This window comes from Petaurus breviceps, unplaced genomic scaffold, assembly GCF_028583685.1.
Source record: "Petaurus breviceps papuanus isolate PSGF00001 unplaced genomic scaffold, PetGlider_PUasm1.0 90165, whole genome shotgun sequence".
In the NCBI taxonomy this organism is placed as follows: Eukaryota; Metazoa; Chordata; class Mammalia; order Diprotodontia; family Petauridae; genus Petaurus; species Petaurus breviceps.
In genome coordinates this window covers 735819-758663 of record NW_027187189.1, presented here as the reverse complement: position 1 = coordinate 758663, position 22845 = coordinate 735819, and the positions used below count along the sequence as shown (strand labels likewise).

Here is a 22845-nt window from a genome sequence, read left to right as displayed (position 1 = left end):
TGGTATTTTGAACCTGGGAAGTTGCCTTTGCTTGGTATTACATTACAACCAAGCACTTCATAATTATTACGTCATTTGATCCTTACAACCTTACAACCACTCTTGGGAGGTACATGCTATTATTATGATTCTTTTTTTACAGATGAGGAAACTGAAGCAAACAGAGGTTAAGTGACTTGCCCAGAGTCACACACCTAGCAAGTGTCTGAGGATGGATTTGAACTCACATCTTCCTGATTCCAAGCCTAGCACTCTATCCACTGGGCTGCCAAACCACCTTGTGAACAAGGTTGTCTTTGATCTGCTATTAGCTTTGTGATATCAAGCAAGTCATTTAAATCTCTCTGAGATGAAGTTTCTTTATTGATTTATTAAATGAAGATAACACTCTGCCTAACCTCACAGTGCTTTTGTGAGGTCTGTGTGTTAGTGTTTTGTAAATTGGAAAGGGCTAGACAGGTTATATGCTTTATGACTCTATCATTCTAAAGTCCTTGGGTAGTCCCTTACCTCACCTTTGGCAACCATCCCCAGTAGGCTCCCATGTCTCCATCCCCTCAATGAAGCCTCACCTGGAAGACTGAAGGACAATATTCATCATCGATGAATTCCTGCTCCTTCAGCTGGGGACACTCAGAATCCAAAGCTGGAGTTGCCACCTCCAGCACAAAAAGGGAGTGGTTCCCTTGTGGGACAGCCCCAGACAGAACCAGTTCTAGCTGGGAGGTATCTGCTGTATGCAAGAGTCGAGGGATGTGGTCTGATCGACCAGAACCAGAGAAAGCATGAACCTGGGATTAGGGAGAGAGAAGGAGATTCAGTGAAAAAGAAATTGAAAGGATGGGGCAAGGGCAAAGATCCCCTTCCTCCCTGCTCCCCCATCTCTAACTATAGTGCTGCCATCCATCTACTGAAGTCACAGTTGGCAAGAAACCTCTCCCCGACCAGGGTAGACTCCATTTTTAATTCCTTGGCCCTAATCCCTCACCTTGAAGGCCAGGCTGCCATTGCTGAAGGTCCCAGAGGGATCCTTTGAAGGATGACCTCGGAATGTGGCACTCAGCATAGCGGGGTCTAGTGTGTTGTTAACATCATCCCAGGAGAAGTCAGCCAGCAGGTAGGGTGGGTAAGGTTTTCCTGGGGAACCGTCCTTTACTTCTGAACTGTTGGTACTGTCAAACTCAAACAGCTAACAGAGACGGAAAGGAATGGGAGGCTGAGTTTTCATGCCTGGGTCCTGCTCACTCTTAAGTGACTACTTTCTGCTCTCCTAGCAATCAGCCCCTACCCTCCCAGATTCCAGATCTCCACCCTGATGATCCCTGAGCTATCACACCAATTTTCAGTTATATTCTCAAGCTGAAAGCTTTTCCCTCCATCTCCTCACCCTGGGGAAGAGAAGGGCGGAGGAAAATCGAACACTCTCAGCAGGGAGTATGGCCAGGCTCCCTTCAGGTTCTGGAGACAGCAGGCAGCTCCAGTGGACACTCAGGACACTGTGAGGGGTGTCTGTGGCCACAAAGAGCACGGCTGGGGGTCCCAGGCTGCTCCAGATGTAGTGAATTGTAGAGTTGGCTCCCACAGCCCGGATGTGCAACAGGTTTTGTGAGGGGTCCGTTGGTCCTGGGATAACCTCTAGGGAAACCTGGACCAAGGGGTGGGAGGGCAAGACAGCCTTTAACTTATCTGATTTTGGGGTCAGAGCCACAGGAGGGAAAGGGGCTTGGGTAGAGCTAAGGACACTAAGGATTTATAGAAACACGGGTTGGGAAAGACATTGGGGTAAAGAACTAGAGGGTACTGGGAACACTGGGGGAGAGGAGGCAGAACAAGGCTTTTTTGGAGGGGAGAAGTAGGGGGACTCTACGGCAGGGGGGCCGAAGCTATGTAGGAGTGAGGGATGAGATTAAGAGGAAAGAAATGTTGAAATAACTGGTAGGTCTAAACCCACCCCACTCCACCCCCGCAGAACCGAGACCAAGAGGGGTGGGCTGGCCGGCCCCTGACACTGGGTAGGGAAGGGGGCAAAGACCGACGCCTGCCTTTAAGCGGTCACTCGGAGTTAAGTCACCGCCCCCGGGGCTGGAAGTCCTCAAGCTGCCACATCCAGGAGACCCTTCTTCCCCAAGACCTCACCAGCCCCGTTCCCTTGCATTGATTCATTCACCCCTCTTCCGGGCGCCCCCCCGAATCTCCGTGCTCCCGGCGCGGCTCACCCGGCGAGTCTGGTCCCCGAGCAAGCCGGCGGGGGCTCGGAGAAGCAGCAGGCACTGGAGGAGAAGCAGAGAGCGGCAGGGGGCAGGGACCCCCGGGGCCCCGGGGCGCTCTCCGAGCATACCGCCACAGCCCCCAGCAGCTGCAGCGGCCGCTCCAGCTCCACCGAAGTTCGCGTCGCGTGACTGGCGCCGGCCGCCGCCGAGCCCTTTAAAGGGCGGAAGCTTCGGCTGCTCTTAAAGGGGCCGTCTGTCTCCCCTTAGAAGCATCCCCCACAGAGGGATAGGGAAGTTTGGGGTTGGGGCAGGGGTGGGGAACCCGGGGCATGAGGACAGATATGGCCCTCTAGGTCCTCAAGTGTGGCCCGTGGGGAGCCTGCGCTCTGCCCCTCCTGCCTTTTGTATTAGAACCCCTGAATGGTTGGAAAAACAGCCCCCACCCCCCACCCCCAATCTGAAATGAGCCTGTAAAAAGGCTGTTGGTTCAGTCTTTTTCGTCCTTTACTACTCTTCCTAACCTTTTCGGGGGATTTCTTGGTAAAGATCCTGGAGTGGTTTGCCATTCCCTTCTCCAGCTCATTTTACAAATGAGGAAACTGAAACAAACAGGGTTAAGTGACTTGCCCAGGGTCACACAGCTAGCAAGTGTCTAAGCCAGAATTTAAACTCAAGTCTTTGACTCTGGGCTCATTGTGCTATCCGCTGCCCATCCAGCTGGATGGAGGATGGGCAAAAACCAGGGAGGAAATGGGGATCCTGAGGAGGACTGCCTGGAGATGCTTCAAATGACGTTTTATGGAACGATGAATATCAATATTAGGTTCCTTGTCATGGGTAAAGGCACAGAACTCATCATCTTCCCCCCCCACACCCCCATTTTCTCACTTCTATTCTTTGGAGGGCGTCAGTCCCCAACCTCTGAGTCAGTCAATGGGCATTTACTGAGCTCCTATAGGTGTTGAGCAATGGGGGTGGAGGGGTGGAATACAGAAAGAGGCAGAAGGCAGCCCCTACCCTCAGGGAGCCCACAATCTAATGGGGGAGACCATAAGCACACAACTATGTACAAACAAGCTATACACCAGATTAATAGGAAATAATTAGCAGAGGGAAGGCATTGGGATTCAAGAAGGACTTGGGGAGGGCTTCCAGTAGAAGGTGGGATTTCAGTTGGGACTTGATGGAAGATAGGAGGGGGAGGGTTCCAGACAGAGAAAATACCTGGAGCCAAGATGGGAGTACCCTGTTCTTGGGTCGCTGGATCAGTATTTGGCAAGAACTAAAGTGTAAACAGACTGGAAAAATAGGGACAGGGCTGAGCCACGCTAAGGATTTTAATATTTGACTCAGGAGGTGACAGGAGTTTATTGATCATGGGAGTTTATTGAGCAGGGGAACAAGATGGTCCAACACTGCTTTAGGAAAATCACTTTGCTGGCAGAATGGAGGGTGGATTGGATCGGGAAGACATGTGAGACAGAAAGACCCACCAGCACGCTATGTCGAAATAGTCCCAGGTGTGAGGTGAGGAGGGTGATGGCAGTGTTAGAGGAAAGAAAGGGGTGTATTTGAGAGATGTTTTCCAGGAATTTAGCCACAAAGGACAGAAGAGATTTAGGATAATAGTTATGAGAGATGGAAGTTTATAACAAGGGAAGGTTTTTTTGAGGATGGGAGGGACATAGGCATATTTGTAGGCTATAGGAAAAGAGCCAGTAGACAGGAAGGGATTAAAGATAAGTGAGAATGGGGAATGCTAAAAGGGAGCAATCTGTTGGTAGAATGGGAGCTTCAGCAAGGAGTAGGGCCACATTTTTGTGTGAGACAGGGATGAAGGACGAGATAGCAGCAGAAGGCAACAGAGTGATATGGGGAAGTGGGGAAAAGAGAACTCCTGGGGAATTTTTTTCTGTAAAATATGAAGCAAGAATCTCAGCTGAGTAGGTGGAGGGAGGGGAAACCCTGGAAGGTTTGAGGAGGGATGAAAAGTTTTGGAAGAGAGTGGAATAGGGCATTATCTGACCATATATTGGCTTTCCATCTTTCCTCTGCTTTCACTTATCAAACCCACTCTTTTCCTACACTGACCTCAGAGTCCCTGAGCCCTCAATTCTCTCCCTGGCCATCATCCCTGCACTAGCCACTCTCTCTTCTCTCCATCTTGACCCTTTGGTGAATCAGTTTAGCTCTATACTGTCTTATAAAGTTCCTGGTTCCATTATCATACCCAAGATTGCACCTAAGCCAAAAATTACCTAGTATTGATTCTTCTTTCACATGTTAGGTTAGATGGCCCTTGAGGTCCCTTCCAACTTCTGAAATTTGTTTTTTTTGCTTTTTTTTTTGGTAGGGCAATTGGGGTTAAGTGACTTGCTCAAGGTCACATGGCTAGTGTTGTCTGAGGCTGTATTTGAACTCAGGTCCTCATGACTCCAGGGTCGGTGCTCTACTCAACTGCACCACCTAGCTGCCCCCAACTCCTGAATTCTATGATGCTAACCCGTGATTTCCTTGGTAAAGAAAATACCCAGATTAGGAAAATTCCTCTACTAAAGCAGGTTGGTATCCCCTTCGATTTAAAGTTGCTAAGAGCACAGAGATTAAGTGACTTGCCTAGGGTCACACAGCCCATATATATCAGAGACAAAACTTGAACCCAATTCTGCTTGGTTATGAGGCTGTCTATCCACTATGGCATATTGCCTGTGTATAGGTTATAGTTATGTATTTTGTGTAGTTACTTAACAAAAATATGTTGTAGTCTCCCAGTAGAATCTCAGTTCTCAGATGAGGGCAGGGGATGTTCTTTATTCCTATGGCCAGAGAACTACCTGGCACACAGTAGGCACTTTTTTTTTTTGCTTTTTGGAGGGCAATTGGGGTTAAGTGACTTGCCTAAGGTCATATGGCTAGCTAGTTATTGTGTTAAGTGTCTGAGGCCACATTTGAACTCAGTTCCTCCTGACTCCAGGGCCGGTGTTCTATTCACTTCGCCACCTAGCTGCCCCACACAGTAGGCACTTTTAACTTTACTTGTTGGTTATTAAATCATAAGAAACGGATACAAAGGCTGGAAATCTGCACTCAAGGCAGGTAACACTGGTCTGAGTCTAGATTTGAGTCTGTTCTGGTCTGGTGACCCTGGGCAATATGACCTTTCCATGTCCTGTCTTCTGTAAAATGGGTATAGTTCTTTCATTACCTGCTTCACAGGATTATGAGGAAAGTGCCTTCTGTGATTTATTATTAGACTCTTGTGTGTCTAATTAGTTCCCCAAGTATGAGTTATTAGTCCTTTAGGGATAATATAAGGCAAGTCAAAAATCTTGTTGAAACTTTTTCTTCCTGTGTAAAATGAACTAAATAAATTCTTAAGTTTCCTTCCAGGTTCTACATACATCTCTACATAACTCTTGGCAAATGTGCTATAGGAGAGGAAGATCATTTTCAGCTAGAAATTTTGATGTGGGGAGTGGTGGAATGGATTAAGAATGGGAGCAAGTTCTGAGGTGGGAAAACCAAAATGTTCTAAGGAATGTAGGTCAATTTTAAGGATGTAGAACTTAGAACTAGAGGCTCTTAAGGTTGGAACCTGATTTTAACGGGGAAAGAGGTCTTGAATGCCAGGCTGATGGTATATTTTATTTGATAGACAAGGGGGAAGCAGGAGGGTGAAGCAAGATTAAGATTAATCTGATGTTTGTATGCAGAATGGTTTGGAAGAGGGTGTGACTGAAAGCAGGAAAGCTTGTTAGGCTTGTATAGCAGTCCTTGAGTACAACAATGACAATAAGAATGGTAAGGATAAAAGAGGCAGACAAGAGAGATGAGAAGGAACCAGCTCCACCCATTTCCTTGGGGATCTCATGTAGACTTTAACTTGAAGCCAAAAAGTTAGGTCTTAAAAGGTGAAGGGGTAGAAAGGGAAATCTACCTTTCTAAGGTTTGGGTCCTTTTTCAAAAATTCTGAAGACACTGTTTTGAGAAATAATGCTCTTTATATAAGGACCTAAATCCTGGGTAAAATTTTAACAACCCAAGAAAATAAATGTTTTCAGCAAAAGATAAAGTCTTATTTAGCAGCCCCAGAAGAGAAAAGGGAAAAAAGGTTGTTAAAATTTGGGAGATCCCAGGACAGAATGGGTGAGACAGCAGGTATCCAGATTCTACATCTTACCTCCTTCCCTGAAGTTTTGCCTCAACCTCCCCCTCCTCCAACCTCCACTTATTACTTAACTTTTCACGAACTAAGAAGTCTTACAGCTAGGGAGGAAGGACAAGGATGATTGAATATGTGAATCGAAGGAGCAAAAGGGAAACTAGAAGGCCCAGCAGCCAAAAGGAAGTAACACAGGAAAAAAAAATCAAGGCTGATGACCATTAATTGGCATCCCTTACTACCCTAGTTGATCACATAGATTTTTAATTAGCTAAAAATAGAAAATGATCATTAACAAAACTTCTACTTGAGGAGGGGCAATAATTGCGGGTTTTAAAAAAGATTATGTAGCCCCGAAGGCTTAGACCACCCCTTTAAAGAAAAACTACTCAGCACTCCCTTGAAAATCTTTAACAATTTTTTGGATATTTGTGTAATTTCAAACTATTACTGTCCCCTCCCCTCAACCCCCCAGTGGGGCAGTATCACTCACTTTGGGAACCTATGTATTACATGAATCTCACAAGCTCCTGAAATAACTAAGAATTCTTTAGCTCCAGGAAAACAATTTCCTCAAACTATCCTCATCTTCTTTGTTTCATGGCCAAATATTTGTGCCCTAGTCACTGTCCTATAGGAATGAATAAAAAAAGGCTAAAAGCAAGACAGAAGAATCTGTGACTGATTAAAAAAGGTCTAGGTCGGAAGATGGGGAATTTAATGATGAAAAAGCAGGAAGTTAAGGTTAACTTCCTCTTAATCACAGAAAATTTCCTGGCAAAGGTTCTAAAGGCAGCTATGAAGAAGGTGATAAACAGAAATATTCTGAGCTGGAAGCAGAGGTAGACATTTTAATTGGTTAAGATTCTTACGTACTTGACTTTCACCCAAAGAAAGGTAGAGAAGACCTAGCACATGTATCTTTTGCCAAACTTGTAGTACTCACTGAGTTGTGAGTTTTAAATGATAGAATGTGTCAAATACTTGGCATTAGTCATATAAACATGAATCATTATATCCAGCAATCAACCCCAGCCAAGGAACACCCATGCTCTGGTCAAGCTCCTTTAATTCTGACTTGAGGTACTGAATGCAAGCAGTGGTTCCTAAATTTTTGTGATACCAGCAATTTAATCATTCCCCGATGACCCTGGTGGTGAAACACTCTTGATACCAGATTATATTCTTGGGGAAAAATAAAACCATAACAGTGGCACTCTCATTTTCCTCAACTTATGAAACGTTTCCCAGCACCCCCCTACCCTACATGCACTGGTCATTACCTTAGGCTAAAAAAGAACACAGAACAACTGGAGTCTCAAATGACTGAGATTTTAATCATCAGAAGCAAACTTAAATGGAAAGCTTACAACAGGAGTTACATGTCAGTGCCTTTTGCAGACTGAACGGGGGCAGAAAGAGGCTGAGAGAGGCCTCTCAACCTAATCTCCACCGAAGACATCCATGTTTGCCCTGGCAGCCTGGCTCGGGAAAAGGATGGAGAAAACCTGCTGGTCCTGTGGTTGTCACCTCAGCTGATGCTTGTGTTGTCAGCTCACTCCTGCCCAGCATCAGGGTGACCCCCTGACTGATTCTGATCATCACCCTTCTTTTTGTGGCCTGAGACAATGTCATCAATTCGAAGTAGGAGGACGGCCGTCTGCAGAAGGGAACCAAGACCCAAGAGAGCTCAGTGGAGGGAAAGGAGATGCCCTGCTCCATGAGCACACCACCGGACCTCTTCCCTTCCCTCAGCATCACCCCACCATATGAAATAGACTTCTCCTGGATGCTATAAACTATGCTCAAGGGAACTCTACGGGTGATATAGCTCTCTTGAGCTCAGCTCTGTTCTTCTGGGATCTTTTTCTAAAAACTAGATTTTGAGGTTGACATCTAACTAATTTCTGTGAGCATTTTCCTTTGGCTCCCATCCTCCAAATCCAGACTACTCTTATTTCCTGCTGTGGCTAAGAAAGGGAATGGAAAGAGCTGGACAGAGTCCTCTTGAGCCCTGCCTGCCCCAGGTCAGTTTTGCACGGATTCTGGGCCCTCACCTCTACTGCAGTCTTGTATATCTGTAGCTTCACAGCAAGTGGTTCCCAGATGCCCAGTTCCTTCATGTCCACCAAGGCACCTGTCTCACCATCCACACCCCAGGTCTCACAGTTCTCTTGGGTATGCTTGGCCTGTATGGTTGTCAGAAAAGAGATTCTCTCTCAGGGGGAAACTCTTGGAAATGGAAAGCGGCAGGCATTTTTAAGACTTTAAAGGAAAGAATTAGGCAGAACTTCATTAGAAGATAACAGGTATTTGAGGGGAAATGGGAAGGAGATTTAGACAAAATGAGAGTAGGTTGAAGGGAGAAGGAATTTATGAGAGCAGGATGTAGGTTATGTAGGTTAGAGACAACTTCTACCTGGGGCCCAAGGGCATAGGAGAGATGAAATACAGGCTGAGGCAACTCTCCTCCACTGGGTGAAAGGCCTAAGGACTTACCCGAAGAGAAGTGAGTAGACGTATGGTACTGGCCCCACAGTTCTGGATAAGGGTACGAGGGATGACCTCTAGTGCCTGAGCCACAGCCCGGTAAGGCCACTGCTCAATGCCAGTCATGGCCTTGGACTTTTCTGTCAGGGCATGAGCCAGGGCCATCTCTGAGGCCCCACCCCCTGGTACCAGCAGAGGTTCGAGAAAAACATTCCGGCAGACCTGCATGGCATCCTGGAGGTTTCGCTCCACCTCCTAGAAGAAATGAAAAATGGGGTAAGATGCCCGCTGACCCAGTATATGTTCACAAAACTGTGACCTCTTGGATTATACTAAGAGAATTGGGACAGCAACTGGTCTAGATGGACTATCCTGCCTGATGGCCACGTGATTAAGAAAACCTACAAGAGCCTCCCTAGCCTCCATTCTGTTGTCCCTCTTCCCAAATAGCCTAAGAACTAAATCTACCAGGCATTACTCAAGATAAAATTTTTTTCTCATCTTTGGGGAGCTAATACATACCCAACCTAGGGAGACCCCAAAGCAGATTTTATCAAAGGGGAAGATTAGACCAATAAATTCCCCACTAGAGAAAAGTCATCTATTAACAAATTTAGCATTTTTTCCCCCTCAAGAAGAAATCTTAATTCCTTTACTTCATAATTCAAGTTCCCCAGGTTGCTCCTCATTCTGAGGATCTTTTCCCCTTTATTTGGGGTCCAACCCAGGCTGAATATAAAATTCACAAGAGGGATATTTCATTTTATCTCATGAGACCCAATTCTTCACCAACATCCAAAGTTAGAATAAAAAAGTGGCAAGGTTTCTGGAGGATGCAGTTAGGTAGCATGGTAAATAGTCATGCTAGATTTGGGAGTCAACAAGACCTGAGTTCAAATCCTGATTTAGAAGTTTGTCAGCTGTATGACAAGGCAAATCACTCAATCTCCCTCAAGCCTTAGTTTCCCCCTCTATTAAATGGGTACCGTGAAAAACAAAAGAGATATTTGTAAGTGCTTTGCAAACCTTAAAGCACTATGTAAACATTAGCTATTACTACATCACTTGAACTAGAAAAATAAAAGTATGGGCAGAGAACTGAAGTCCTTTATAAAGTGAGGGTGTAAGGAATTTAAAGTGAAAGTATTTACCACTATTTCCTGTTCCCCTTTGAGGTGAGGCACTTGGTTTTATAACATATAAGAAGAGAACAAAGGGAAAGGGCGATGGCTCACCGACAGGATCTCTTTGCTGGCCCCCCGGAGGAGAATGGTGCAGGCCTTGGGATCTTTGCATTCTGTGATGAATGTGAAGTACTCATCTCCAATCTTCTTGATTTCAAATAAACCAGCACCAGTCCCAATGTCATCTTCTCTTAGTTCTTCTGGTCGGCTGGCAATCCGAGCCCCACATGCCCTGCACAGGAACCCAATGTTTTCAGAAATGCTCCCCCCATTCTCACCCTCTGGAGTTTCAAACTCTGGGAATTTGGTGGAATGAAATAGCTGTGAAGCTACTTCTGTGTCAGTTGGATGACCCCCAACCATCCAAGAATGAGCAATTCATTCCCATTTATTTATTTTTGCAAAGGACAAGTAGATGATCTAGTATGAGGTCTGAACAGATAAATCTTATTCTCAGAAAACCCGCTGCATTAAAAATATAAAACTGAGGCAAAACAGTGATTATTCTTTATTGTAATTGGATGCTAAGATCTAGTAAATTCAAAGTTGTTTTTTTTCCCTGTTGAAGATAAGAGTACGAACAATAAAACAACTGCAACTTTTCCAAAGAGTTTACTTTTACTCCGCCATCTTGGCTCTGCCCTCAAGTAGTTTAAACCCATTATATCCTAATGGGGTTTAATATGCACTTGACATATACACCTGTATATACATGTGATTATTCTCTCCTCAATCTGTCCATTTCAGATTCCAGAGTCAACAATAGGGATGTGAGAGAGAAGGAGCCTGTGATCAGTTAGGAATTGGGTAGGAGGGATGAGTGACAGACATACCATATTGTGTTTGACTGCTTTACAAAATCAAATTAGAATCAATTCCAGGTTATCTTTTTTATTTTATCCAGTCCTTTCCTCTTACTCATAAACTAGAAAATCAAGAGTCAAGTATGTATTTAGGCACCTACAGACAATTCCTTAATTAGACATGTTAGTAAAGAAAGCAATGGCATAGAAAAACCAAAATCTCTGAACATTTCAATTTAGCTTTGTGATGTGTGACTTGATAATTCTGGCAGAGAAAGCCCTGGTTATGTGTAGGTGACTGACTCTACTTAACTTCTCTTCAGATAACTGGTGTTTGCTACTGTATCAGAGCGACTATTAGAACCACTATCAGAGTAAGAAGCCAGAGAAGATGAGGTTGTGGCAGTTACTCACCTGGCAATACGGTTGTTGTCTGTCTTCCGGACTCTGCGGATAGCTGTGATGTTGGCCCGCATGAGGTAGTGCTGAGCTAAATCTACAAAACAGAGTTGTAGACATATCAAGTTGGAGTCAAGTGTTCCTGGGCTCAAATCCCAGCTTCTCTTCTAACAAGACCATTTTAATGTTCTCTCTCAGTGAGAAGAAACACACTGCCTCCTCCCCCAAATACTCTGAAAGGGAATGAGACCAGCTCACCTGAAATGCCCTTTTCTGTGATGACCACATCAGGTTTGAGGTGAATAATATCCTCACAAAGCTGCTGAATATATTCTTCTTCCATCTGCAGGATCCGGGTGAAATCTTCCTCTCGAGTTATCTCAATGTCTGTCTGTAAGAATGGGGAATGGAAGCAGACATCTGTTTAACCAGTCAGATTCTCTAGGAGCATGACGTTCTCTGCCACATTCTCTCCTACTTGTTCTCCTCCAGACAACTCTCTGTTCCAGATCACCACGAGGTAACATCAAGTAGCTGCATGGGCTTGCAGGCCTTCAAGTGTGGAGCCTTATTTATCATTTTCCTAACTCCAATGGTCCCAAGGTACCATCCTCCTCCTGCCTGTCCCCAAGTTAATAAACTCCTCCACCTAGTCCTCTTTAGAGTCAGAAATGTTTCTTGATGTTTAGCATCATTCAATTTCCTTTGCTTCAGCTGCTGGTGGCCATTAGGTTATCAGCTGAGGGGCTGGCACTGGTTCATAAAAGGGGAAAGTTGAAAAACAACACAGGTTTGGGAAAGCATAGAGAATGTGGGAGCCCTGGACTGAAATGAGTGAGGGGTAGGTGTGGTTATGCTCTAGACAGGCCTCACAATTGGTTCTTAAGTGGTTGGTGGCAGGAGACCCATCTTCCACTTTACTTGATAACACACCCACAGGGCAATGGCCCTTTCCTTAGAGATGAAGAGAATAGAAAATAGAAAAAAAACAAAAAACAAATAGAAAATCTTTCCTTAGAGGATCTCCACTCTTGGCCCTAGAGGATGTGAAGAGTTGAATTTATACAAGACCACCCTCCAAAGTCCAGGATGGTCCCTGTTTCCTTATCTTCTTGCCTTTGATATATTTTGTCTCTCCTGTTAGCTTTAACCATGGCCCTCACCTGGCTTTCTCCTTTCTTGTACTCCAAGGAGGAATCCAGCAACACAATTCGTGGATTCTTAATGTAGCGCCGCATTCGTGGATGGGTCACATCCTTGTTGATCATGACTCCACGCAAAACACAGGAGTCCTCAATGATGCCCCCAGGAATCTGTGCAGAACAAAACTAGCTTTGAGCTGTATCACCAAGGTAAGAAAACAGAATGCTTCAACTGTTCCCATAAATTTTTCATCCTTCCAAAATACCATACCACGATCATGTTTCTACCATGCCTTTATTTGAAAAATAACAAAACACTCATCTACTAGAAACGTTTCCTAGATTCCCGAAATTGTACTACTTTGCTCTCTGAAGGGAATAAAGGGGAAAGAGGCCAAGAAGAGATGCTCTTACAAGTCTTGCAGATCTTAAGTGTGGTTCATTTTCTCTTCAGTCCCTCCCACCTGTTGTGTGAATGTATTAGCTGCAAACAGGGGCTCTGAGTAGCAGGCAGCTCTAGTTTTTAAGAGAAATACTCTGAGCATCCCCTGACTCCCTTTTTCTATAGGACAAGTAGGTTTCCATTCTCCTATGGTAGGTAAATCTGTTCTGATTTCACTGAGATTTCCTCCTTATAGAAGTTCCAGGTTTTCCTGAAACCACATTTGTCCAAAGGTGAGCAACTGGGACCACAAAGTCATGGAGAACCCCATAAGCTGGGAGTCAAGAAAAGTAGGGCAAGTCACTTTTTTCTCTACATCAATTTCCCCATTTATGAAGTGAAAGGATTAGACTATGCTGTTTCTGAGGTCCTATCCAGGTCTGGTACTGTGTGTATCAACAATGGGGAAAGCACTAAATTTATCTGATGCTACTCTAAGACCCTTTATCTACTGCAAAGCCTGTACCAAGGTGGGTTCCATATTGAAGGAAAGTGGTACAGGGCACTACCTGCTTGCAAATGGATAACATAATTCAATCTGGCCAATTATTAGGGACATCACCTCAGGCCAGTGACTTTACCTTCCTTGGCCTCAACTTTCTCATCTATAAAATAAGGGGTCTGAATAAGGTGAGCAGCTCTCAAAGTGTGGTCTTTTGAGATATTTTCAGGGGGTCTGTGAGGTCAAAACGATTTCCACAGTAGTACTAAGGTGTTTTCATTTCAAATATGATAAACACTAATAAATGTAAATGTACAAACAAAAAGTGGGGGGCAGGACCAGGGGAGAGAGCCTCAATAATTCTTAAAGAATATACAGGGGGTCAGAGACCTAAGAGTTTGAGAACTTCTGAAATACTCCTTCCTATGCTAAGCCTATGATCCCAGTAAACAAGGTGGCAAGGGCTCTGGGCTCCCCCTGCTGGCCACAAGGCACTACCTTAACTGATTCCCCTATGAAAACAGAGACTGGTCTTAAATACTAAATTATAAGGACAAGGTGTTAACATTTGTTAATCTGCAGTTAACACTTCGAGGGCAAAAATTTTACCCTTTAAAAATCTTTATTCTGAGCCCAACTCCGTGATTTTCCAACTAAAACCATAATAGAAACCAAGGGCCTTATGGTATGTGTGGTAGGTTGAATTATGTGTATGTAAGGATGCCAAAAATTCTGAGTTCCAATTTTGCCTCATGGGTAACTAGCTTATCTATCAACAAATCTGTGACCTTCTGCTAATACTGTACTGAGTATAACTCCAGGTACAGAAAATAACCCTTGTCAGGCCCATCCACATATGGGACAGTCTAAATTGCCTATCTGGTCTGGATCCATACTTCTAAGGGGGATGGCTAAAAGTGCACTGAAGACATTACCTTTTCCACCTTAGCATACTTCTTAATGTCAATCTCTTTTCGGCCATTCTCCTCAAACTGCACCATCTTCACAGCATCAAGGGCGATGGTGCAGGCCAGAGAGGACCAGCGGCTGATTACCTTAGTGCGGATGGCACTGTCAATGATATTTATCATTGTATCACGGTTGTTGATATCAACGGGGATACTGGGGAAGAAGAAGAAACACATATTCATGTGGACATGTCTGGAGGACATTTATAAGGAAAGCTACTTGTTTGCAGTATGGATGTCAAATGACTAAAATAATGAGCTGAGAGGGATCCTATTTCCTTAGAATTAAGTGACTGAAAGAACTAGAAGTGAAGTGAACTTGCATCATCTTTCTATACCCTTGTCTATAACTCTACCTTCTCCCCCATCAGTCCCTGGGTTTCATCATCATCTCTATGTAGATGACATACACACACACATATCTATCTTATATATCCAGTCCCAGTTTCTCTTCTGATTTTCAGTCCTGAAGTACCAATTGCCTGTTGGATATTTCAAATTAGATGTACTCTAGGCCTCTCAAACTCAATATGTACCAAACAGACCAAATCTTCCCTCTTTTCTTCTAGTCTCCTAGGTTCATAGTGGCAGCCCTCTCTTCGGCTCTTCATTGTCTCACCCCACCCATCTATAGTTGCCAAATCATGCAATCCCACCCCTCCTCTCCACTCACACAGAAACCATTTGAGTTCAAGCTGTTGCCCACCTTATTGCAATGGCTTCCTAACTGATATACCTCTCCCCTCTCTAATATATCTCACAGTTGCCAGAATGAGTTTCCCTTAAGTGATGAACTGATCACTGCACTCCCATTCTTACCCTAGTGCCTGCAGAATAAAATATCAACTTCTCTGTCTGCTTTTAAAGCCATTTACAACATGGTCCACCAACCTATCTTTTCAGCCTCATTCTCACTCCTCCACCTGGTCCTCTGTAATCTAGCTACACTGGTCTCCATCTCCATTTCTTTGCAATGGCCACCCCCCATGTCTGGAATACACTCCTTGCTCATCTTCTCATAAAAAAAAATTCCATCTTTCAAGATCCAGCTCAAGCACCACCTTCTACACGAACCTTCTCCTGATCTCTCATCCCCTCAAACCCTGGTTCTTCCAAATTATCTTGTATTCAACTATTTTGTGTTTATTCTGCATAAACCTAGAGAAAGAATAATAGCTAGCATTTATATGCTGCTTTAAGTTTTTCCAAGTGTTTATATGCCAGGCACTATGCTAAACATTTTTTTACCTTTAATATCATTTAAGTCTCACAATGACTGGCAAGTAGGTACTCTTACTGATCTCATTTTACAGACAAGTAAACTGAGGAAGAGGCTAAGTTCTTAACCCAGGGTCATACAGTATCTGAGGCAAGATTTGAACAAGTCTTCCTGATGCCAGCTCTAGCACTTAATCCATTTCTGGCCTTCATTGGAGGATACAGTTTCTTTAACTAGGAGTTTCCTATATCAAAGAAATTACAGGATCTATCTAAACATCATGCCTACACACTCTAAGTGGCTTTAACATATAATTTATATAATTACTCTCCTTATGCTTCAATTAACTACATTTTTACTCATCCTTCCAGGCTAAGTTCAAACCCTACACTCCACAGTCTTCACATTTCTCAAGTCAACTTTCAATGCTATTTTTTCAGTTAATCAATTTACAAGAGTTCATTAAGAGCTTATGCTATGTGCCAGTCATTGTGCTAGATGATGAAGATATAAAGACACAAATGAAATAGAACCTGTGTTATTAAGGAACTCACATTTTATAGGAGAAGGAGACATGTATATCTTAATTAAATCTATACAAAATAAAGGTAAAAGTACAAGCAGCTGGAGGCTAGGATGTGGTGGCAAGATCAGGAAAGGCCTCAGAGAGGGCCTTTAAACTGTGAAGAAAACTAGGGATTCCATCAGGCAAAGGTAAGGGAGGGGAGGACATATCAGGAACAGGGCATGGACACAGATGAAACAGCAAGAAGGCTAGTCTGGCTGAACTGAAGAGAGGTGCACAAGTAAAACATCTAAGGCTGGACGAGCAGTGAAGAGGGGTGTGTGTGTGTTGTATACATATATGAGATTATGAAGCTTTTTAGATGCTAGAGGACTTCTGACCCTAGAAGTAATGGAATCAATAGGAATTTTTTGTGACTACCTACAATAGACAATCTGAATACCTGATTATAGTGAGCACCATTATCATATACTTGTGGTAGAGTGTGAAAGACAATTGCTCTTCTTGGCAGGCATCATAGGTCTAAATCCTCAAACATGGTACCTCCAATGCATATTAAGATGGCACAAAATTTCACAAAAGAGGACACGTCAGTTATATATGTCACCTTGAAGGACTCATAATAAACAGAAACTAATGCAGTTCATGCATCAATATCTTTTGTAGAGAATAAAGAGAAATTCCATGAAGAACAAGTCAACATATGCTTTAAGGATAATGCTTGTTAGCCTAGATGCCTCCTAAACTGCTACAGATCAGACGTATTAACTCTAACACTCATGCTTTCTCTAGAAATATGAGCACACATGTTTGTCTGTTTAAGAGCTGTTCTGGCAGAAAAATCTATCACCTTGCACCTAAACTGATTAGTTTCTCTGAAAGTATGTAGGTTACTCCCTGAGTCAGGAAGCAGTCAGTGGGAGTCATATAATCAACAAAGACATTTGCCATCATCATGGAAAATGTCCCTCTCAAAGTTAAAAAAGTAGAGAAATTTCCTATGGACAGAATGAGTCTACAAATGGTCCCATTTGTGGATTACATTGAGCCCAGGAACTCTACAGACCCACAGTTTAAGAAGCGCTGAATTAGTCACGACTAGAAGAAGTTTAAGAAAACCCTGGCCTACATTATAGCATATAGTTAGATGGGCAGCCTGTTTTTAGTCCATAAGCACATACATTCAGAAAGGGACTAAATGGATTAGCTAGGCCCAGAATTAATCAGGAGTACTTTCAGTAACACTGATTTGTTCCTTGTCACAAAAGTCTAACTTTTCAATATGAATATTCTTCTGTTAATGCTATATGGGTGAAAATCAAGGAACTCTGTAATTTCAGGAAGACCAAAATTGCAGCAGATTCAGGGATCTGTGGGAAAATGACACAACTTAGGTAACAGGAGACTGCAACATGTTATCAATGACCTGCATGTGAAAACTAGCTTAAAAGAATATCAATAAGATCATGGATCTATTAAGGTATCTATTTAGCATTGGTTTTGCTTCTTCCACAAGAATGTAAACTCAGTTGAGGGCAGAGGCCATCTAGAGTTATACAATAAAAGGAGTTAAAAGACCAATTCCCTACTTAACACAAAGATTCCCACTTTCCTTTCCAATAGCCCTGACACATGTCCACCCAGGCTCTGCTCAAATGTTTACATGAGATTTACTGTCCCACAAGAAAGAGTCTTTCCTTATCCTAAGTATAAATTTGTCTCCCTTTAAGTTCTATTCATTAGTCAAGTTTTGTACATTAGAGCCACACAGAATAAATCTAATCCCTCCTGCTTAAAATATCCAAAGATATTTATATTCCTCCCATTTTCTCCTCCCCAGCCTTAAAAGTCCATGCTTTTTAAACTATTCTTCATACCACATGGTTCTCAAATTTGTCACCATCCCAATAGTCCAGATGTAGTGTGACCAGCGCAGAGAACAGCAGACTTGCCACCATCCTTAATCAGGTTAGACATCCATTGCCCAGTTGGCCCACATATGTGAAATGACAGTTAAGTTCTTTCTTATGGGTAACTTAAATACCACATGTTCTCAACTTACATCCAAAAGAAAATAGCTAATCACTATTCTGTTGGAAGTTTCCAGAATTCTGAATGATCTCCTCCTTCTTTATTCCTCCCTGTTCAGACTACATATCACTTATTTCCTAAACCTCCTTTCTTCCCTCCTGTAACTCCTCTCCATAACTGAGGAGGCAGGAAAAAAAGCAAATGAGTGTGTAGTATTTTCCTCCCTACCAATTTATACTGTCTCATCACATGACATGTTCAGTTTAATCTTCCCTATTCATCATAGTGCATGCCCCTTTCTGGGATACCTGATTTTCTTAAGTGTGCTGATCATATCATCCAATGCCTTTCGGTAGGCACTAATCACTACTGTAGGGTGCATCTGTTGCTCTAGGAAATGTTCAGCCACCGACAGCATCTCTCCAGCTAAAGGAAAGAAGAAACATAAACACTAGATATCTCAATACAGTAGCCATCAATAAAGAGAACTGAGCTTATCTTGTCTAAGATGAGATTACTTTTGAGACCACCGATGTTCTCCTGAGGTCACTGGAATCAAAATCACTTGCATATGAGCCTACAGCTTTCTCATAATCCCCAGGTAAGCTATGTCCTAGAAGTTTATCTGACAATGATAGAAATTTCTGTTTTGACATCTGAGAACAGTTTTCCCTGATGTATTTTTGGTCATTTCTTTGTATTTTGAGTTACTTTTGATAAACACTCATGAAACCCAGACCCTACTTTCCCTTTTACAGAATTAATGGTCCACTCAAGTTTTCCTTAAAGCTCAGAACTAGTTTTGATAAATGTAAAAATCCTGACTATAGTAGACTATGGGTAAAAATACAATAATACTCGGATGATTCCCTAGCAAATTTCCATTCAATTCAACAGTCACAGACTCTAGTCTTAACCATCATTATACATGATATAGTAATTCAGGTGGGAATACACTTTTTGGGACATGCTTGACAGTACTATAAAGTAAATCAACTTGTAACATTTTGACTCCATGTATTCATAATAAAAAAAGATTCCTCTTAAAGACATGTAGTCCCTACATGAAGAATATACTTTTATTCAATTTTTGACTGAGTTGTTCTTTTAATAGTTTTTTCAATTAACAAGCCTTTATATTCTGTTCAACTTTTTTCTCCCCAATGAAAAAAAGAAAAAACAGAACTCTTATAACAAACACACAAAAAAACCAAATCCCCACATTAGCCATGTTCAAAACCAATTCATTTGCTTTAACAAAAAAGATATATTTTCTTGGTAGAATTCTGCAACCAAACAGAAGCTTATATAGAGTGGTATCAATGTGTAGCAAAGTGGCACACAAGGCTTCAGGAAAGTAAGGTGAATACCAGATATAAACTAAGACAATGGCTTTACCCTAGGTGGAATTCATACAGCCTTGTCCTCTGACAGAGGAGACTGAAGTCACCAGATGTTAAATGACTTGGCAAGGTTACTATTTAGAATATGAAGTTAGGTCTTCTGACTACAAATCTAGTGCTTTTCCTACCATGCCACATGGCCTATATAACATTCAACTAGGATTGAAAAGTTCACGTTACATGTACTTGAATCTATTAGACTATGTAGAAAAGCAGCAAAAATTATTTAAATAATAGCACTACCATACATTTGTACCACATTTTACTCAAGCCGTATTCTGTTTTCCTTTATTAACTTCCCTATATCTTACCAAGAATAATAACCGATGTAGTCCCATCCCCAACTTCTTCATCCTGGGTCCGACTGATTTCAATCATTGATTTGGCTGCTGGATGCTGGACTTGAATCTGGAGAGGAAAAAGACAATTCAACAAATCTTTTTATCTATCTGTTCTGCTTGTTCCTAACTCAGCTTTCTGCCTTGGAGATACCCACTTCTTCGTTTTCTCATTCTGCTTCTAAGGAGATTACAGATAAAATTGTCCCTACAGAGTAAAATCTGTAGAATCAACCTTTCTTATCTTTGTAAACTACCCCTTAAAATCTCTTTCTGGAAAATATATACACAATACCCTTATCATTTACAGAATCTTCTAAACATGCAAATATCTTCCATTTTGGATACTAGATCACTTATGAAACTATAAGAATGCAAAATAAAACCAAACCTCTCGGAGAATGGCGTTGCCATCGTTGGTCATCACAATGCCACCCATTGGATCCAAAAGCATCTAAGACAAAATCAGAGCACATTGGTGATGCATGTTCACTTAACCAGGGGTGGGGAAATTGAGGCAATATTTTTTACAATGTGGGTGTCATTAAAAGAACTAAACTTGCCTTCATCATGGACTTGGGTCCCAGGCATGTTCGGATGACATCTGCAATAGTCTGATGGGAAGAAAAGGTATAGATAAGCAAACTCCAATGTGGCTTAAAAAAAAAAGCACATTTTATTTAATAAAACAAATAAAAGAAATAGTATAACAGTTCTCTTTGTACTGGTAGGAGTTTCCTTAACTGGAACTCCATACACTAAAGAAATCATGTATGTTAGAAGAGGGAGGGAAGAAAAGAAATGACAAAGTGTCACGGCTGATCCTCAGTCAGTAATCTTTCAAGTGAATGTGTCAAACTGTTGTTAGGGAGAAAGGGCCACAGCTGCTTTTGTCAATGTGGGAAAAAACCCAATAAGCCCAACTGAACTAAATGGCAGATGAGTTTGGGGTCCCTGAGAAATGTTTCCCTAAGCTTCACATTCCCAATAGTCAGACACAAAAGGGACTGTGTCCATTCACAATTTGCCATGAACATATACTTGTCTTCCAAAACAACAGTTTTCATTCACCTCACATGTCACTTTTTGCTTTGCTGATTTTGGTTATAAAATATAGGTAAGAAAAGATTCAAATATATCATTGAGGGGCTGTTGTAATATTGAGAAAAAAAGGGAATCAAGTCAAATTGTAAGGCTAAAGTAATCCTAGGGGCCCAAAGAAGGATACCTTGGCAGCACTGATGTTCCCTGATTGTACTTTCCTTCCAGATTCCCGTTTTGTACTCTGACCTGAAATGCATAAAAAACAAAACAGTTGAACAATGTCTCATGACTGCCTTTGCCTTTTCATGCTTGTGATGAATTAATCAAGTAATTACTATATGATATGCATTGTGCTAAGAGCCAGGATTACAAATACAAAATTGGGATAGTCTACCCTCCAAGAGATTATCTTCTAATCCAGGAGACAAGGCATAAGATATAAGGGAATGGTAGCCAGGAAATTAACACTTTCCCAACATCACTGAGAAAAAAAAAAATCCATTATCTTATAGTGACTTAAAAAACCCCTCATATTCTTGGTATTATTTTTCACTAGACCAAATTCCAATGACATTACAGTAAAATGGGAGAAAGAAGTTTTTAACAGATGATCTGTACTAAAAGTGTTCCAGTGTCTAATCTGCAAAAACTAGCAAAGGACCACACACTACAAGTGTGTGTACAGAAATAACTAGGACAGTAATTGAGTATGCTATCTGTACTAGATGTATGTGTATGTATGTATGTATGAATAAAAGTAACCAGGACAATAGGTAAGAATGCTCTATGTGCTAGATGTGTATATATGTGCAAGTGAATACATACAGAAGTAACCAGGGCACTAGTTGAGAATGTTACATGTACTGGATGACTTCCAAGGTTCCTTCCAGCTCTAGATCCACGATCATATGATTCTACCTCTTTAGGATTAATGTCTTTAAATCTTTCAACATAAGACAACCAAGGTCACAAAATTCCTAACAATACAAAGTAACTTTATGTGTTCTGAGCCTACCTCGGGGCCCCATGAACAATGACTGAGGGCAGGACTGTCTCTATAACTCGAAGAGCAAAACTGGACATGAGCTGGGGAAAAAAAATTATGGGAGATGATGGAGGAAGGAGAAAAAAAACCCTTGAAGGAGGGCATGGTTTACAGACCACTTTCCTCACAATGACCCTGCAGAGCGAATGGTGCAGATCATTGTTTCCATTCTACGGCTGAAGAAATGGAGGCTCTGGGAAGTGAAGGACCCCTCTAGGGGTCGAATCTCAGTGTCTCAGCTCCAATGGCCAGAGCCCAGGCTACCTCTCTGGGCAGGGATGTTGGAGGTGGAGGGTGAGGGGGGAAGAGAGAAGAAATCACGTGGAGGGATTAATAAATCGAGTCGGATGACGGCGGCCAGAAAGAGTCCTGGGCCCCCGATTGGGGAGGCCTGTCAGGGAGGACACAAGAGGTTCCCGCCCTCCGTGGGAGAGAAATCCTAGCGGGGTAAGGCAAGGCAGAGGAGGGAGTGACCGCAGGGCCAGGAATCTCGCACCCACGGGAGATCCTGGCGTTACTACGGACAGATGAAGCAACGCGTTGAGGGATCAGTTAGGGGGGGGATTCTTGAGGATCAGGGGCCTTCAGAGAAGAATGTGAGGAGGCCTGGCACAGAGGGTCGGGTCAGCCTCTAGTCCCCCACGACTTACTGAGCACGAGCACGGGGCGATGGCCCATCATGGCGGCGCGGAGCCGGGAACCGGGAGTTAGGTGAACCGGCAGAACCTTCTGGAGATGGAGCCAGAATGCCGTGCCTAAGCAGCGCCGCCGCTACAGCACCTACAGCTTAGTGTGCTGTGCTTTGTGCTGCAGCCAATCCCCTCACAAGTCTCATTGACAGGCACTAATACAAGCCAATCGATACCTACGATCCCGCCTCTCAGACCCGAACGGCTATACAAGTTAGATAGAGAGGGCACCGAACGGAGGGGAGGGAAGCGCAAGCGCAGGCGCAATTGGATGACCGCTCCCCTCCGGGCCGCGTGCGGACTCTTGC

The 22845-nt window shown here is 42.9% G+C and overlaps 2 protein-coding genes and 1 long non-coding RNA gene across 4 annotated transcripts in view; 1 reads left to right on the top strand and 2 right to left on the bottom strand.

Moving 5' to 3' along the window:
* The window catches only part of LOC138176764 (uncharacterized), a 1358-nt gene extending 961 nt beyond the window's left edge, over positions 1-397 (top strand). The window contains exon 2 of the long non-coding RNA XR_011172384.1: positions 54-397. This is a non-coding gene — a long non-coding RNA (uncharacterized lncRNA). The remainder of the gene's footprint in view (positions 1-53) is intronic.
* Positions 1-2420, bottom strand: part of GLMP (glycosylated lysosomal membrane protein) — a 4399-nt gene extending 1979 nt beyond the window's left edge. Inside the window, exons 1-4 of one of the 2 annotated variants that reach the window (XM_069107615.1) lie at positions 2217-2420; positions 1388-1645; positions 989-1189; positions 573-791 (exon numbers count right to left, since the gene is read on the bottom strand). In XM_069107615.1, coding sequence (XP_068963716.1) covers positions 573-791; positions 989-1189; positions 1388-1645; positions 2217-2336 — 798 coding nt within the window. In that variant the 5' untranslated portion in view covers positions 2337-2420. The remainder of the gene's footprint in view (positions 1-572; positions 792-988; positions 1190-1387; positions 1646-2216) is intronic. The other variant, XM_069107616.1, reaches the window with a different exon arrangement.
* A 5268-nt stretch (positions 2421-7688) lies between these two features.
* On the bottom strand, positions 7689-22676 carry CCT3 (chaperonin containing TCP1 subunit 3). Its single transcript, XM_069107605.1, has 14 exons — positions 22499-22676; positions 20988-21049; positions 20323-20373; positions 20151-20213; positions 19733-19829; positions 18327-18444; positions 14210-14396; positions 12412-12561; positions 11507-11639; positions 11264-11345; positions 10098-10278; positions 8872-9117; positions 8430-8561; positions 7689-8032 (listed from the first exon to the last, which is right to left on the bottom strand). Exons 1-14 carry the CDS (start codon positions 22527-22529, stop codon positions 7928-7930), a joined length of 1638 nt encoding a protein of 545 aa, XP_068963706.1. The 5' UTR covers positions 22530-22676; the 3' UTR covers positions 7689-7927.
* Positions 22677-22845: the final 169 nt, after the last annotated feature.

What these genes read in the sequence shown, in the direction of transcription:
- CCT3 (XM_069107605.1), bottom strand. Translation starts at nt 22,529, where the DNA reads ATGATGGGCCATCGCCCCGTGCTCGTGCTCA. An exon ending in GGAACATCAGTGCTGCCAAG is followed by an intron (nt 20,374 to 20,987) that starts GTATCCTTCTTT and finishes TCTTCCCATCAG; the next exon opens with ACTATTGCAGATGTCATCCG. An exon ending in AGCACACTTAAGAAAATCAG is followed by an intron (nt 14,397 to 18,326) that starts GTATCCCAGAAA and finishes CTTCTTCCCCAG; the next exon opens with TATCCCCGTTGATATCAACA.